The sequence below is a fragment of the Ostrea edulis genome, chromosome 3 (assembly GCF_947568905.1).
Source record: "Ostrea edulis chromosome 3, xbOstEdul1.1, whole genome shotgun sequence".
NCBI classification, from domain to species: Eukaryota; Metazoa; Mollusca; class Bivalvia; order Ostreida; family Ostreidae; genus Ostrea; species Ostrea edulis.
This window is the reverse complement of record NC_079166.1, coordinates 88,511,414-88,530,580: the sequence shown is the minus strand read 5'-3', so window position 1 is coordinate 88,530,580 and position 19,167 is coordinate 88,511,414. Positions and strand designations below refer to the sequence as shown.

The 19,167-nt window shown below is 35.0% G+C and overlaps 2 protein-coding genes across 2 annotated transcripts; one reads left to right on the top strand and one right to left on the bottom strand.

The window, feature by feature from the left end:
* Positions 1-1,358: 1,358 nt before the first annotated feature.
* Positions 1,359-3,423, bottom strand: LOC130053670 (uncharacterized). The gene is made up of 2 exons (XM_056161059.1): positions 3,076-3,423; positions 1,359-1,769 (listed from the first exon to the last, which is right to left on the bottom strand). Exons 1-2 carry the CDS (start codon positions 3,421-3,423, stop codon positions 1,359-1,361), a joined length of 759 nt encoding a protein of 252 aa, XP_056017034.1.
* Positions 3,424-9,689: 6,266 nt separating this feature from the next.
* LOC125673726 (uncharacterized) lies at positions 9,690-11,827 on the top strand. Its single transcript, XM_048910508.2, has one exon. The coding sequence runs from the start codon at positions 10,979-10,981 to the stop codon at positions 11,462-11,464; it is 486 nt and encodes a 161-aa protein (XP_048766465.2). The 5' UTR covers positions 9,690-10,978; the 3' UTR covers positions 11,465-11,827.
* The last annotated feature ends 7,340 nt before the right edge of the window (positions 11,828-19,167 follow it).

Genomic DNA, 19,167 nt, shown 5'->3' with positions numbered 1-19,167 from the left:
ACTTAATCAGCTGTTGATGTGAATACGACTGATCAGAAATTGTTTCAGACGTTTTAAATCTTTTAGTACCCTCTTTAAATCATTTAAGAAATGAATTCCATGAGGGGTATGTACTACAATATGCTGGACGCCTGCGCACTCCATGAAGCGTTGCTGGTCAGACTCTCATGTATTCTATATATCTTTTATTTTTTACTTTCTATTTCCAATTCTGTCTGGAAATTCCCAGTCGTTAAAATAGTCACGTGCACACTACAGATTCATACGAACATCGTTCACATTCATGATTGATTGATGGTTTCCGCCACACTCAACAATTTTTCAGTTATTTGGTGGCGCACAGTTTTTATTGGGGGAAGAGAGAACCCAGATACAATGTACCTGGGGAGACCACCGACCTTCTGCAAGTAAACTGGGAAACTTTCTCACCAGATTTGAACCCGCGCCGACCGGAGGTGAGAGCCGTGTGATTTTGAGCACATTCGTGAGAAAATGACTATACTTTCCATGGGTAAAAATATCAAAGGCAAAACTTGATTGATTGTATATTGTTTAACGTCCATCTCTAGAATTTTTCTTTCATATGGAGACGTCACTAATATCTGTGAAGGGCTTCAAATTTAGGCCAATGCTTGGCACTTATGGTCATTGGGCAGTGAGGGTTCTCTAGCGTATCTCACTTACTGTGGCACGGGACATCCGTTTTTTAGGTCATCTTCGAGGACCCGCAACATTCACACCTGATGACGAGCGTTTGGCGATGGAATTGTCACTACCTGTTTTAACGCCTTAGGTCTGCTGCGGCCGGGATTCGAACCCCGACCTTCCGCATGCAGGGCGAATGCTCTACCTCTAGACCACCGCGGCGGTTTCAAACATTGGAAAATGTAATTGTTTGGACACTTAAGGAATACAAACTCCTGTCTCTGATCACTTGTGTGTTGGGTCTTGCAGTCTATCTGTATATAAAGATGGCTGCCGATATATCGTTATGTAGCTCTAATGGTCTGTTCGATCATGCAGTGAAACAATTTGTTATTTTCTAAGTCAGTATGACACTTTAGCGACCCTACAGAAACAATATATATTCACCTTACACTCTGTGAATATTGTACTCGTCATTTACATTGTACCTAAACGTCATATTGACCTAATACAGGTTTTTGCACGTTGCAGTAAAATTGTAATGAAACCGACATAATATTTCTACTTGCCAACCGTTCTGAAATAAACGTAACTCGGAGCATGGTAAATGATGTCTGCCGAAAGAACAGATTAAAAGAGGCGTTAAACTTGACATTGAAATATTTTAATAAATTTGAATATATATATATTTTTTCATTTTAAAATACAAACAATTAATTCCAAGTAACAGAATTATAGAGGCAATCTGATTGGTTGAACTTGGACTGGTGCTGGAAAGTGTTCAGTAAGTTAACCGACTGTCCATCATTCCAAGGGGCGTAACTCGGTTCCTCGAAAATTCCCTCTGAAAACTCACAAAATGTTTCTATTTCCCCGGAATTATGTGAATTGTAGGTACAAGTTTGATCCATACGGGAGCAATCACGTGATGATGACGTCTCTGGAGAACAATAAGACGTCGAGAAGGGTTTGCTGGATCCCCAGGGGCCGGCGGAGGGAACTGTCTGGGGCCAAGGTGTTCCCGCATTAGTGGGTCTTTCTCTCAGACCGCCTGGGCAGATGGATTCTCTCAGACCGCCCGGGCAGATGGACAGTTTTTGGCCATTATACATTGCTTCCCAACCCTGAAAACAAAAGAATCTCGTGTTATTCGCTGTCTCTTATGCTAGTACTAACTAACAATTTCTTATTTCTTGTTGAATCAGAGCTAGAGAGAGAGAGAGAGAGGGGGGGGGGTAATTACCTAAATTTAAAGCAGTCTCTTTACAATATTTCTAGATCTGTGTTGTTATGTATTGACAATTAATTTAATTTTAAAACCAGAAAATGTAAGAAGTGGACATCACTAACATTACATGTACATGTAACTAATTTTCTTTCGGACGCCATGCCGGGCTTCATGGACTCAGCAGAACGATATGTTTGGCTTTTAAGTATCTCGGAGCCACAATTTGGCAAGTTTCTAGATTGTTCATGAATAAGTACTGCCTAAACACAAAAGTCGACGTTGCATTCATTCGTTTCCGTGTGAAAAACACGAATATCTCAATAAAAAAAAAAGACAACGAAATTCCTCGATACATTAAAACTACAATTCTGTTACATTCGTACTATTTTCCGTAAAAGTATTAAAACTCCGGTAACCTGATTTGACGTCAGTGAGATGATGGAGAATTCTGTGGATAGAACTTTTAGCCATTAATTCTTATTCTTAAAAAAGTCAGTACACATGAAACATTTCCATTTTGGAAAAGCTCCGAATTGTTTTAAAAGTTCCGAGACATTATGCACTGGTAAACATAAATTTCTTACACATAGATTATTATTTACTTATTATAGTATGTTTAAATTAGTTCATACACATAGATTATTATATACTTATTATAGTATGTATAAATTAGTTCATATACATAGATTATTATATACTTATTATAGTATGTTTAAATTAGTTCATACACATAGATTATTATATACTTATTATAGTATGTTTAAATTAGTTCATACACATAGATTATTATATACTTATTATAGTACATGTATGTTTAAATTAGTTCATATACATAGATTATTATATACTTATTATAGTATGTATAAATTAGTTCATACACATAGATTATTATATACATATTCAGTATGTATAAATTAGTTCATACACATAGACTATTATATACATATTCAGTATGTTTAAATTAGTTCATACACATAGATTATTATATACTTATTATAGTATGTTTAAATTAGTTCATACAAATAGATTATTATACTTATTGAATATGTTCAGATGAGTTCATATATATATGGATTATCATACTTAATTTGTTCAGATTAGTAAATTTCATATACATAAATTATTATACTTATTTAATATGTTTAAATTAGTTTGTAGATTATTATACTTATGAAGGGTGTTCCGCTGACGAGGAGTTATACCTGAGATATTGCTGGGGGGTTCTCTTTCATCTTGCCAGTCCCCATAACTCGGCAATACTCCACAAAGTTCCTGAAGCCCAGAATTTGACACATATACTCAATGTAGCCGATAGCGTTCGTCAGCACCTCCATCTTTGAAATCCTCAGTTCCGGATCCTGTCCGCACGTCGGGACTTTCCGTCGGAGTCCCTCAAACGCTTCATTTACCGCCTGTATCCTATTCCGCTCTCTTCTGTTGCGCCTATCAACATACTCGGAAGACCTCTGGGCGTGCGGGATATGCTTGCGTTTCCTTCTGGTGGATTTTCGGGTAGAATTCCAGTTTTCTGTGGTTTTGGAGATGCACATATGGGCAGTTATGGTATTGCTGTACATTTTATTACATAGAACCGTGCTGTAACGGTGCTGAACGATACCCAGTACTATAACAGTGCTGGGAAACTAACCTAACAGAATACCGGGTTTAGGGAGGGTCTTCTATATAAGGATATTTTCCTGAGAAATGTATTAGTGTCACGGAAGAAAGTCTTGATTTTTTACAAATACGAGCGTGGTGTCTTGGAGTGATAATTGTGGAGCGGACTAGGTCCTGAGAATCTTTCTCCATTCTGCGTATGTCAACGCTTTATTGCTAATCGTTCTTACGAATCCAAGCACAGCAAGCTCATCTCGAACCGATATCGCACGGCGCGATAGTTTACCTGCGGCGGCGAGATTTCTCGCGCCTTTCCGGTTTCTGGGCGGCAGTCCGTTAAATCAGTACCTGGTAGGAACAGGTGGGTGATGAAACGGAACTCTTACATTGATTGGATTAAATCACCGTTGATTAAGAAATGCGGCAGTTTACATACGGCGCCTTGGACGACTGGTATTTAACACGTCAAATTACATTCACCGAGAACGCGGTTTTCCCCCTTAATTTTAAGTATATCCAAAATTTGTTGGAACTTTAAATTAAATATGACTGCGATAATTACTCTTATCATAATCAGGTTTATAGTTATGAATATTGGGGTCTCTGTCTCTCTCTTTCTCTCTCTCTCTTTCAGAAAATTTAGTTTGTTAATTAATGAGCTAAATTGTGTCAGATTTAATGCATAATCATGCATTATTTATATTCATACAATTATAAAATGCTATTTGACATGATTTTACACTGAATAGAACGATTGGACGTTTTCTTTCCGCCAGTTATATTGAAAATACGCACGCTAATAAGTCATAGTGCATTAATTAGTTCAATTAACTTAATGTCAAATGAGATCTTCAAGTTCTCATTCTAGAACGTCGTTGAGACATTTTCGATATATTTCCTCCAACCAAATGGGAATGTTGGAGTACAAAAAAAAAAAAAAAAAAAAAAAAAAAAAAAAAAAAAAAAAAAAACAACAACAAAAAAACAGAGATAGAGGAAAAATAGGTATGCTTCGACAATTCAAAGAAAAGCAGCCATCTTTTCAGAAAAATTCAGTGATAAGTTTCTGTTAATTTCCTTTTGAATGACAGGGTTACACCCATCTTTATCTGTTTAATTAACAGAACAAGATTGACTGGTTGTCAGATTCTGTGATGTCCTAACGGTCCCCAGGACTATGGGATAGATAGATTGAGAGAGAGAGAGAGAGAGAGAGAGAGAGAGAGAGAGAGAGAGAGAGAGAGAGAGACTAGTTATTGAATTTTATTGGAATTAGATAAGTACACAGAAGAAATCATATTCAATGCATCCACTTTCAAATTTATAAACTAGGCAAATAGTATGAGGTTATTTCATTACAGTGTCGATCGATCCTGGAATACGTCAATTGAGGAGCCTGAATTCGTTGTAGAGTATTTCCTATTGATGTGGGTCAGGCTAAGGAATGAATGTCCCACATTGTCGCCAAAACAAATAAAAAATCAAAGAGATTCAAGGAGACAATTCGAAATTGATGGGGGAGGCTGAAGCTAGTAAAAGCCATATGATGATAAAAGTTTATATAGAATCAAATCGTCTAAGATATTGGGATTTCTGCAAAACCATTCATAAATCTGAAAATCATCGGGGAGGGGGGGGGGGGGGTTCCATCGATCTTCAATAAATCTGTATTGTGTTATCATTTTCAACTTTCCACAAGGAAAACCCGAGAATGGTTTGACAAAAAGGTGATTTTTTTCTCTCGTTATAAATATAGTATCGGATTGATTAGAAATACAGGAAAAAGCGATCAACACTAATATGTTTTCAATCTTGCGTACCAATATTCTGTCTGTAGTGTTCGGACAATAGGGATGTATTTCCCAGTATACTTATATACAAATTCAATTTAATATTACAGTCAGCATGCTTATTACGATGGACATGTATCTATCTTATTACCCTGTTTATAGGGAGAGGGCGGGCTAAACCAAACAAATAGATAAAGGGATAAAAAAGGGGGGGGGTAAAAAAAAAAAAAGCCAGAAAATACTGCCACATTTATGTAGTATAAGGCAAAATTGTACAATAGTTAGGAAGTATTTGATAAAATCAATTTTAAGGCATCTTTTTTCATTAGAATTCTTTTTGAAACGTGTTTGAAAATCGGTCATAAAAATGATTGTATGAATAAAATAATATTAGGTTATACATGTATATAAAAATTATGTTCATAGTAAGTTAAAAGAATATTCTGATAGTGAGAGATGAATGTAGATAGAGAGACAGAAAGAGAAATAAATGTAGATAGAGAGACAGGAAGAGAAATAAATGTAGATAGAGAGACAGAAAGAGAAATAAATGTAGATAGAGAGACAGAAAGAGAAATAAATGTAGATAGAGAGACAGGAAGAGAAATAAATGTAGATAGAGAGACAGAAAGAGAAATAAATGTAGATAGAGAGACAGGAAGAGAAATAAATGTAGATAGAGAGACAGGAAGAGAAATAAATGTAGATAGAGAGACAGAAAGAGAAATAAATGTAGATAGACAGAAAGAGAAATAAATGTAGATAGAGAGACAGAAAGAAATAAATGTAGATAGAGAGACAGAAAGAGAATCAGATAAAGAATACTTGCATGCGTGAATATTAACAGTGATGACCGCCATTTCATATTATAACAATCCCCTGTCTAGATCAGCGATCGACATCAATAAGAATGGTATTATACATCATTTAAATCTATCGATATATATGTGAAATTTACATAATACATGTGATTTGGTGTCAACACGTAAATACTGATTAATTGATATTCATAAATGCGCGACTGATCTAATCGATAAATTTTGTGACCACAAATCATAAAACCCTTCTCTCACGATACATTTCCCGTACATGAGAACATTTGTGAAGTTATAGATGGCATTCCTCTGACGACTACATTTGCGGACCATATTGTTCTCGGAGCTGGATACTGTACGTGTGTGTCCCCAAACGTGGTTTCTGTGTATCCGCAAATGTGTCTTATGGTTATCACGTGTTCTGAAAACTGGTTTTCCCAAAACTTTTATCCTATGTCCTCAGAACAAACATACTGGCATCCTGACAGTCGAACAAAGGATTAGGTTCAAAGAGTTTTATGATCTGTAAATATACATCACTCAAAGTTTTCAACTTCACAATTTATACTTACAAACTCACGATTTCATGTCTTTCTCAACAATGAAATCTGATATATTTTATACTAATATCATTATTCCACAAAACCATTTTTCCTCCATCTTTTTTTTACTACTGCAAATTCCCCGACTATTTTGGACTTTAGAATTGAGAAATAATGAGAATAAATTACTGTCCATACGTTAAATTGTATTTTACATATAAAAACATGTTTGTAATAACTTTCTCATCAAATATATTGCATAATTTAGTTAACAGGTGTGTCGTGATTTGAATGTATTGAAGTGCATTTATTCCAGGAATTAATGTGAAGTCTGTAGGGAGGGGGGGGGGTTGCAAATACATAGAACATTCTCTCAAACTTTCATTGTTTTACACACACACGCCCCACCCCTACAAACATTTTACATTGTAAAATTAAACTAGATGTAGACCTTTGGACGTCAGTATAAATTCCTACATGGGGATGTAAGGGCGGTTCCAGAATGGGGGGTGTTGTGTTTCCAGGAGGTCCGGACCCCTCCCCCTTTTGGTGAACCAAAAAATTAAGTTATTAAATTTTAACGAGACTTTGAGTCAAATGGTATGAAAGATGGACGCTTACATGTAATTGCGTCATTCAAATTGATCAACACCAGTGTATCATTTAAGAATTCTTAAAAAATATATAATTATACTTAACATAACGGTTTTTTAAGAAGTAGACAATTTAAAAGTGAAAAGGAAGTGCCTGGAAATCTTCAGAATGCAGGATTTTGCATCATTTACCCCAGGCCTATTGGGAGTAACCTTTAACTCGGCGTTTAAAAAAAATATTTGCAATCAGATCTGCATGATTATAGCGATACATGTAACAATGACTAGAAGATTAGGAAACAAGTAGTGAATGACACAAATCATTCTCATGTATAAGCTGTCACAAGATCCCCCCTAAAATGTTATGTACACAAGAAAAAGGTGTAAATGGGGTGGGGTGGAGATTGTGTAAAGTAGCTAAAAGATTAAGTGCTAGACCCACATCCCTTTCACAAATTCCTGGATCCGCCTATGGTATGTTTAAATATTGAATGCGGGAAGGATACTGATTGACGACACATTGGCGACTGTAAATATGTATATACATTATGTACATTGTAAGTATGATAGTGTTTCATCACGAAGACTCAGTATATTATATCTATTTCATTGGCCGTTTACTCTAGTATTCGCCACTGAAGGACTCGACACCTATAAATGTTTTAACTAAAGATTATCTATTTCAAACGTGTATACATACAAACGCACGTTACATAATGATCCCTTTATATATCGATGAAATTTATTGAAACATTTTATTAAATATCCTAGACTTTACAATGCCATAGAGCCGCGAGGCAACTCAGCACCTATTAATCAAGGCTAACAGACTGATTAAATCTATATACCTACTAAGTACATTCTCTGTAATCATTGCTTGAAATCTGCATATCATTAATTAAAATTCGGTCTATAAAGCGATTAATTAGCGGAAAGGACATCAATGTCAATTTTACATGTGAACCTGTCAGAACAGTTAATCAATTAACCTTGACATCGTGTTGAACATACACCTCCGGTTGAACTCGGAGTCTAGTAAATGTTTTGGTTATTCGGAACCCGTGGACGCTTGTAACTATAAGCTGTCAACACAGTACTTACCATTTTAATGTAAATTTTATGTTTTGCCGACACTGCAGTCATATGGTATACAAAGGAGAGGGGGGGGGGTGTAAACCTAAAATAAACCCCGTCTCCTTGCGTGATTTAAAATACCTTTGATAACATTTACATTCACTGAATCTTTTCTCTTATATTTCTTTTGAAATTGACATTGCTTTCATCAAAGACAATGAATGCATTGCAAACTCCAGCCTTTAGTACTGCCCGTTCACGTAATCATTACCAAATATGGAGCGTCATCAAGGTCAAAGGGTGCATTGGCTGTTCCAACGTAACGAATGGGTCAACCATCTAATATTTTAATTCTTAAATCTGGTATATATTTTTTAAAACATACACAGAAATATAAACAATAAAATGTCTTTCTTTGTTGTTTCATCGGGTGATGAAAGAAGCCATCATTGCAGAAAAAATATATAACCCGTTTACGCGGTTTATGAATTTTTTTCCCCCAATGCTTTCTACCTTCATCACCCGATGAAACAACAAAGAAAGTATTTTATTATTTAGATGATATAACATGCCCCCAAAAAGTGAACGGTGTGTGATTTATGAATATTTGTCAAAAAATTACAATAAAAAGCTCCACCCTCATGCGACTTTCGGCCAATTATGGGTTCAGAGTGGAAAAACTGTATTAATTTCCACTTAATACAGTTTAATTTAATCAATAACCAAAGAAAATGTATATTTTGTAACCTTTTTAAAGATGTCAGACATACAAAAGCGGAAGCATTAATTATGTCAACATCTGAAAATCACATATTTTCGTTGAAACAGCATACAGTAATATAAAAATATGTTGGATTTTTCTTTAAATGGTTAAAATTAAAAAAATCTAATGTTAACAGTTTAAAAAAATGCTACTCTATGAAAATGTATGAATTAATTGTGGATATGGGTGAAATCATTGTGTGCTAGTATTTAATGTATAACAGAAATGACCAGCATATGAGGAGTTATTGCCCTTGACAGCATTTTATACTATAGATACCGGTAATTGATTATTATAGAAAACTTATTTTTTTCATTATCAAATAGTTTACTATTCTTTTTATTATACCTAATGAATAAAAGTTCTCCAAAAGAATATTTCCAAGTTTGATCGATTAAAAGATTTTGCAAAATCCTCCGACATTATACAAAATTTGGGTGAATAAAACTTTGGTGAACGTGCATGTATACTACAAAAAACCCGACTATTCGGTATCTGAGTTTGTTTTACGTCCCGTCGAGAATTTTTCACTCATATTCAGACGCCACCAACTGTGAGTGAAGTACCATAAATTTAGACTCATGCTTAGCGCCCAGGGCTGTAGCAGTGAGTGTTCTTTAAAGTGTCAACGCTACATTCATAAAATAAATCCATGCTACTCTGCATTCACTATGTACCTTTGTAACTTAACAATATTCATGATACTCCCGAAGAAGCAAAGGGCTTAGTCGAGCATACTCAATCGCCTTCCTGATATTTTTATCATAATTGTATATAAAGTGATATGAAGGACTTTCATAGTAGGACATACCTCATATACCCGTGTCCTTTCGCCGATTGTACACCCTAGAGTCTAAGAATCATGCTGGCAGAAAACAAAGTTATCTAAGGCCAAAATCATCTGCCCTCGCCCCGAACAACTAAAATAAAAAATGGTGTCCCTACCACAATATATTTTTTTTACGCCTGAATTGAGAGCTGGTTATTGTAATTTGTATTTGTAAATTCTTCCAAAAAGAAAAGATTTTTTGCTTACCAATCTGTTTACATTTTCAATATAGATTCAGACTTGGGCAAGTAAAATTATCTTTCGTTTTAAATGTGACTCTACATATTTACACGTTAAACTGCGCTCGGCGTGTTCTGGTCCAAGTTGTTCAATTATCTTCATAAACAAACATCGATGAAGAAATTTAAAGAAGCTGCACAGATTTATCCGCCCCATAGACCTACTTCTTCTATAGTAAATTTCTCCGTCCTCGTCGAGTGCCCCGTTACTTAACCTGCGCGCACGCATTTATTAAGTTATTTCCCGCTCCATAATGTATTCTCTTACCTGCCCTTCGTTAATTCCCTGTGATAATTACATTATTGAGGGGAAAGTTTGTTTATTGCTAATATTAAAATGTAAATATGCATTCAGAAATTGAATAGTATGATTAATTTAATCATCTTATCATGACATGACACGCCGAAGGAATGCTCCCGTACAATGTCATGAATAATTCATTCTCCTTTTATCTGGTATATATAAGCTGAGGGTGGCTATGTCTTGTGTAGAATCAGTTTGTCAGAGTTCAAGTTTGCTTACATACGTCCAAAAAACCTGTCTATGAAAATGGTAAGCAGATTTATTCTCATTTTACGCAATGTAACTTTTTTTTCAGAACGAAAAAAAAAAATTCTATACAATTTTTTTTAAAAACAAAAATGAAACGTTTTAAATATATCGATTTAAAATCATAGATCTGATCCGTGAACATTGACTTACATGTCACTTTTCGTGTGATCACGTGATAATGATGTCATTGTGGCGCAGACTTTGCATTCATATTATAATCATATTGTCCTGCTTTATTTCAGGATTATGTCAAGTATCTTGCTCTGCTCCTTGTCTTACTCTCTGCTTCCATGGTTACCATGGCAGATGACAGTAGTGAGGAGAATGATGAAAACGAGGCTGAGGAGGAACAGGAAGACGCAGTCGAAGCCAACACAAATGACATCATGACAGCGCCATCTGTCAACTCAGCAGGGACACAAAATGTCGGATCCAAGGGGGTGATCATTCCGTATGGCAATGTACAAAAACCGAGCTCAACCTCCAAGTCTGTCGTAAAAGCAAAAGCAGTCATTTCCAAAATCACAAAGAAAATTAATCGGGTTGTGGGACTCCATCGCCAACGGTTCTCATTTTACAGATGTCAGACTTCCTGTCTAGTTGGCGCTATATCCTGCATGAATACTTGCCGTACTAAAGGAGCGTATACCTTTTACCGAGAACAGTACATGGTCTGCGGACGCAAATGTCGATTCAACCAGTACTGGTGTAAAAAGGTGTGCAAGGATGACCTCAGCAGGACCCGGGCAGAACAGATGAGGCGACTTAGATCATAAAAAGTTAATCTCAAAGTACTACCTCGGCTTCAACAATCAAATCAATAGGATTTGCTCGTGAGACGGTTGTCCCAGACTCAATCTAGGACATGATAAATGGCCACAAACTGATATAACATAATGACATTCTCTAACAGAACAGTATTCGTGTAGGCCAATATAAGTATATTTTTCATCCAGCAGTTGTTCCAGATGTCGGGTGTGAATAACGTGATCAGCGGTTGGACGATACAGTCTTGTCTGTGACCAATGAAATCGTTTGTAACAATACCAGTGTCTTTTGTGTGAAATCCATGTAGCTCTTTGTATACTTATCGTGTTGTTTTACATGTATTTATTATTTATTGAACAATTAAACCGGTTCTAAACAACACTGATTTTGAGTATATTATGTAAAGATGCGTAAATCATTTGCTTCTACGGCTTGAAACCCGAGATTTTAAAAGAACTTGTGAAGTGAAAATATCTTATTCTTAGGCAGTGATGACTCGGAAATCCCCAAACTGCAATTTGAATCATTCACACATGTATAAATGTAATGTATAATCTCTCAAAATGATTTTATTAACCTCAATATGCAATAATATTGAAATATTGCTCGATTAGGTATGCCAATTAATTAATAAAAATTGATATATCATGAGCACTGGTGAACCTTTTACCCTTCAGAAAGGAATGCGGATCAAAGATCGATTTAAGGGCATGTCACTGTCGAGGACTGCTGGCAGGTGCTTGATCACGATAGACAACAGGGCTACGAGCCCCCAACACACACACACTGGTAGAGAACGCACTGAGAGCAAAGGTTAAGCAGACGACAATCATTAATGACAAATAATCGAATCAATTAATGGGGGGAAAAGGATACAAATAATTGTAATGCATGTAAATTTTTCAGATCAGTCGGTAAGAATTTGTGTGTTCTATGAAACTGGGTCCCAGACAGTCACCACGAAATCATGAATGTTTCCTTTGTCATGAGTTGATTCGATTGAATTTGTCTTTGATTGAAGGTGTATAAAAAGTCAATTAGTTTTTCAGATCGCGTGAAAAAAAATATTTATGTTACAAAAGCCCTTTTAAAATGTATTCGTGAAAGGCTGATTTTTTCCTTAAATATCGATCTGTGACAATCTAATTAAAATTAGATGTTAGATCCGCTGTAGCGAGTATGTGAGCGGATCTAACATCTAATTTTAATTAGATTTGATCTGTGTAAATGCACGTCAATAAGATGAGAGAAACTGACGGGATCAAGGAACAACCCCTAATGTCGATAAAGGAGAGCCCCGGATGTTACACTTCATGATTATGTAAGTTTTCATTTATTGAAACTCATAACTACATGTAGCAATGACATTTGATAAGATTACCATCGCAACCAGATTAAAAAAGAGCTCACCTAAATGGATACATATAAATGAAATACATGTATACATTGAAATGAATGCAATATTCGTTTCTTGTTTTCTTTTTTTTTTTTTTTTTTTTTTTCGGGGCGGGGGATCGTGTTTTAGAACAATAATCGGGAATCTGTTTTTAAACTTGCTAGGAAACATACAGCGGTCCTGGGTGTTTTATTCTCATTACAAATCGCTTACGAGGTAGAATTTTTAGTTTTTAGGGTACACTGGAGAATTAGCAATACAGTATTTGTATATTGTAAACTTCTCAAAATTCTGGAACATGTGTTTATGCTGTATAACACTACATCAACAATAACATGTGCTGTATAACACTACATCAACAATAACATGTGCTGTATAACTACATCAACAATAACATGTGTTTGTGTTGTATAACACTACATCAACAATAACATGTGTTTGTGCTGTATAACACTACGTCAACAATAGCATGTGTTTGTGTTGTATAACACTACATCAACAATAACATGTGTTTGTGTTGTATAACACTACATCAACAATAACATGTGTTTGTGTTGTATAACACTACATCAACAATAACATGTGTTTGTGCTGTATAACACTACATCAACAATAACATGTGTTTGTGCTGTATAACACTACATCAACAATAACATGTGTTTGTGCTGTATAACACTACATCAACAATAACATGTGTTTGTGTTGTATAACACTACATCAACAATAACATGTGCTGTATAACACTACATCAACAATAACATGTGTTTGTGTTGTATAACACTACATCAACAATAACATGTGTTTGTGTTGTATAACACTACATCAACAATAACGTGTTTGTGCTGTATAACACTACATCAACAATAACATGTGTTTGTGTTGTATAACACTACATCAACAATAACGTGTTTGTGCTGTATAACACTACATCAACAATAACATGTGTTTGTGCTGTATAACACTACATCAACAATAACATGTGTTTGTGTTGTATAACACTACATCAACAATAACATGTGCTGTATAACACTACATCAACAATAACATGTGTTTGTGCTGTATAACACTACATCAACAATAACATGTGTTTGTGTTGTATAACACTACATCAACAATAACGTGTTTGTGCTGTATAACACTACATCAACAATAACATGTGTTTGTGTTGTATAACACTACATCAACAATAACGTGTTTGTGCTGTATAACACTACATCAACAATAACATGTGCTGTATAACACTACATCAACAATAACATGTGTTTGTGTTGTATAACACTACATCAACAATAACGTGTTTGTGCTGTATAACTACATCAACAATAACATGTGTTTGTGCTGTATAACACTACATCAACAATAACATGTGTTTGTGCTGTATAACACTACATCAACAATAACATGTGTTTGTGCTGTATAACACTACATCAACAATAACATGTGCTGTATAACACTACATCAACAATAACATGTGTTTGTGCTGTATAACACTACATCAACAATAACATGTGTTTGTGCTGTATAACACTACATCAACAATAACATTTGCTGTATAACACTACATCAACAATAACATGTGCTGTATAACACTACATCAACAATAACATGTGTTTGTGTTGTATAACACTACATCAACAATAACATGTGCTGTATAACACTACATCAACAATAACATGTGCTGTATAACACTACATCAATAATAACGTGTTTGTGCTGTATAACACTACATCAACAATAACATGTGTTTGTGTTGTATAACACTACATCAACAATAACATGTGTTTGTGTTGTATAACACTACATCAACAATAACGTGTGTTTGTGCTGTATAACACTACATCAACAATAACATGTGTTTGTGTTGTATAACACTACATCAACAATAACGTGTTTGTGCTGTATAACACTACATCAACAATAACATGTGTTTGTGCTGTATAACACTACATCAACAATAACATGTGTTTGTACTGTATAACACTACATCAACAATAACATGTGTTTGTGCTGTATAACACTACATCAACAATAACATGTGCTGTATAACACTACATCAACAATAACATGTGTTTGTGTTGTATAACACTACATCAACAATAACATGTGCTGTATAACACTACATCAACAATAACATGTGCTGTATAACACTACATCAACAATAACATGTGCTGTATAACACTACATCAACAATAACATGTGCTGTATAACACTACATCAACAATAACATGTGTTTGTGCTGTATAACACTACATCAACAATAACACGTGCTGTATAACACTACATCAACAATAACATGTGCTGTATAACACTACATCAACAATAACATGTGTTTGTGTTGTATAACACTACATCAACAATAACATGTGTTTGTGCTGTATAACACTACATCAACAATAACGTGTTTGTGTTGTATAACACTACATCAACAATAATGTGTTTGTGCTGTATAACACTACATCAACAATAACATGTGTTTGTGTTGTATAACACTACATCAACAATAACGTGTTTGTGCTGTATAACACTACATGAACAATAACATGTGTTTGTGCTGTATAACACTACATCAACAATAACATGTGTTTGTGTTGTATAACACTACATCAACAATAACGTGTTTGTGCTGTATAACACTACATCAACAATAACATGTGTTTGTGTTGTATAACACTACATCAACAATAACATGTGCTGTATAACACTACATCAACAATAACATGTGCTGTATAACACTACATCAACAATAACATGTGCTGTATAACACTACATCAACAATAACATGTGCTGTATAACACTACATCAACAATAACATGTGCTGTATAACACTACATCAACAATAACATGTGTTTGTGCTGTATAACACTACATCAACAATAACACGTGCTGTATAACACTACATCAACAATAACATGTGCTGTATAACACTACATCAACAATAACATGTGTTTGTGTTGTATAACACTACATCAACAATAACATGTGTTTGTGCTGTATAACACTACATCAACAATAACGTGTTTGTGTTGTATAACACTACATCAACAATAATGTGTTTGTGCTGTATAACACTACATCAACAATAACATGTGTTTGTGTTGTATAACACTACATCAACAATAACGTGTTTGTGCTGTATAACACTACATGAACAATAACATGTGTTTGTGCTGTATAACACTACATCAACAATAACATGTGTTTGTGTTGTATAACACTACATCAACAATAACGTGTTTGTGCTGTATAACACTACATCAACAATAACATGTGTTTGTGTTGTATAACACTACATCAACAATAACATGTGTTTGTGTTGTATAACACTACATCAACAATAACATGTGCTGTATAACACTACATCAACAACAACACGTGTTTGTTCTGTATAACACTACATCAACAATAACGTGTGTTTGTGTTGTATAACACTACATCAACAATAACATGTGTTTGTACTGTATAACACTACATCAACAATAACATGTGTTTGTGTTGTATAACACTACATCAACAATAACATGTGTTTGTGTTGTATAACACTACATCAACAATAACACGTGTTTGTTCTGTATAACACTGCATCAACAATAACGTGTGTTTGTGCTGTATAACACTAAATCAACAATAACATGTGTTTGTGCTGTATAACACTACATCAACAATAACATGTGTCTGTTCTGTATAACACTACATCAACAATAACATGTGTCTGTTCTGTATAACACTACATCAACAATAACATGTGTTTGTGTTGTATAACACTACATCAACAATAACATGGCAATGAATAGATGAATAAGGGATGTGAAAAACGTAGCAGGCAAGATTTTGATGATAATGAGTGGTTGAAAATCTACATGCATGTAGTGGTATATTTAGCTCTCCTACATGTAAATAGTCCTGTGGAATCCCTTCCGACTAAGAAAATTGAGTCTCTTACCATCAGGTGACCTGCATGAATCGTAATGTTAAAACGCTTAATCTTTTTCACTGAAGAAAGAAATCCACATGGCAACTTTGTGAAATATCGTTTTTTAATAACGACATTTTAGATTTTCTGAATATGATTAAATAATGAATACAGACTTATACAAACTTTAGACGAAACCATGTTTTTTTTAAAAATATTTATCATGGAAACACATCAGGGTGACCTTTGAGATCATTTTGTACCAAATAATAGCACATGTGCGGATCTAGAGAGAGAGAGAGGGGGGGGGGGGTCCGGACACCCCTCCCCCCCCTGGAATTTGCAAAGAAAAAAAATTACAATATAACGATTTATAAGAAAAATGAGTTGACTGTTATTATATCATAAATATTTTTTTTTGTGAAAAGGCTCCAACAATCCCCCCCCCCCCCCATGAAAAAAATTCTGGATCCGCGCCTGATAGCATTACTAGAGGTGCTACAAATAGACATTTTTATATACATAACAGAAAAAGGTGAGGAGTTTTCTAATTTCTTCTATAATGCTGTTTAAGGTAACAATTTCAAAATGTCTGTGATAAATAAAGAAACCTATCGCATAATGGCTTTAATAGATAATTTAATACCAACAGAGGTATTGCCCCTGGATTCAATATTTTGAAACATATAATTGATTATTCATATATAACTTAGACTTTTTAAATAGTTTATGGTTAACAAGATTTTTTACAATAACTATTGAAAAAGACTCCAATAAAAATTTATATTCCTGTCATGCATAAATCTTATTAAATCATTGACTTTGCGAAATCTTATGACGTCACAGAGGGATCAAAGAGATCATTAGGGATCAAAGAGATGGCCGTAAAACTTTCAAGTATCAAAATACCAAAAAAAAAAAAAAAAAAAAAAAAACCCTATGCAAATATTTGCAAATAAATATTTTAGCTTCTAATCCAAGTCGAGTTCCACAAGTGTCATGTTTATGATGTGCACTGGTCAGCATTCTTGTATATACTTAACTTTATGAGATATAAATCATGTTATTGTTGTTGTTATGCAATATCCTTAGTACCCTGCCTACATTCCAGTATGTGAATCTTTAATTACGTTCTGTATACTGTAACATAAGGGCCTCTTTGGATACAAGCTTGTACAAGGATTTACATCCCTAGGTGGTTAACATCATCTGTACGTCCTCATCCCTGGGTAGTTAACATCATCTGTACTTCCTCATCCCTGGGTAGTTAACATCATCTGTACTTCCTGTCACTTACATGAATATGCAATTTTTGTTGGATTGCATAGTGTCGATATTATGTGACGGGTCTCGATTCTTTTATTGCCATATTTTATGACATTTTGTATCATTTTATACTTGAAATGGAATGAAATTTGTTCGAGATCTGCGGAAAGAAAACGTACTGAATTATCAACTTTCTCACCAAAATTTCGAAAATATATATGTCGCGAACGGCTATTTACATATGCCCTTGGGATTTGGAGAACGACTTTCATCCATCTATTCGCTATTTATAAAATCTTTCTGACACTGTCTATATTTACAACTGGCGGACTTAGGTCCGGTTCACAGTTCTGATGCCGTCCTTGGAACCGCTCAGAAGGTCGGGCGGGGGTGGGGTGTGGGGGAGTGGGTGTGTGTGTGACAACCCACGATGGTAATTCATTCCGTTGTCTTGTCGATGACTGACTCAGAGTCCTGGAATAATGGAGCGAGAACCTGATGTCATGTCCCCGCGCTATTGATTTGGCTTCCCTTGGACAAGGTTAAGTATGTGATGTTATAGCGACAGGAAGTAATGGTGAACAACACGGTAAAGCTTGGTGACCTTGGCGGTAAAGCTTGGTGACCTTGGCGTTCGGTCTAGGACCTTGTAGTGTCTGCTGACCGTTTGATAAACGTTTGAATGAATAGAGGATATATGTAGATTTTAATGTTGTTAATGTAAAACTTATACAGTACCAATTTTGATGCACCAGATGCTCATTTCGACAAATAATGTCTCTTCAGTGATGCTCAACCGAAATGTTTGAAATCCGAAATAACAATGAATTTTTAGAGCTATTATAGCCAAAAACAGCGTGCCAAAAAAGTGGAGTCAAATTCGTCTAAGGATAAGAGCTATGCATGAGGGAGATAATACTTAATTTTGTAATGAATTTCTAAATTTTATAACAGCAATTAAATATACATCCGTATTTTCAAGCTAGTAACGAAGTACTTAGCTACTGGGCTGTAGAGACCCTCGGGGACTAACAGTCCACCAGCAGAGGCCTCGACGCAGGGGTCATAATGTAAAACTTATACGGTACCAATTTTGATGCACCAGATGCGCATTTCGACAAATAATGTCTCTTCAGTGA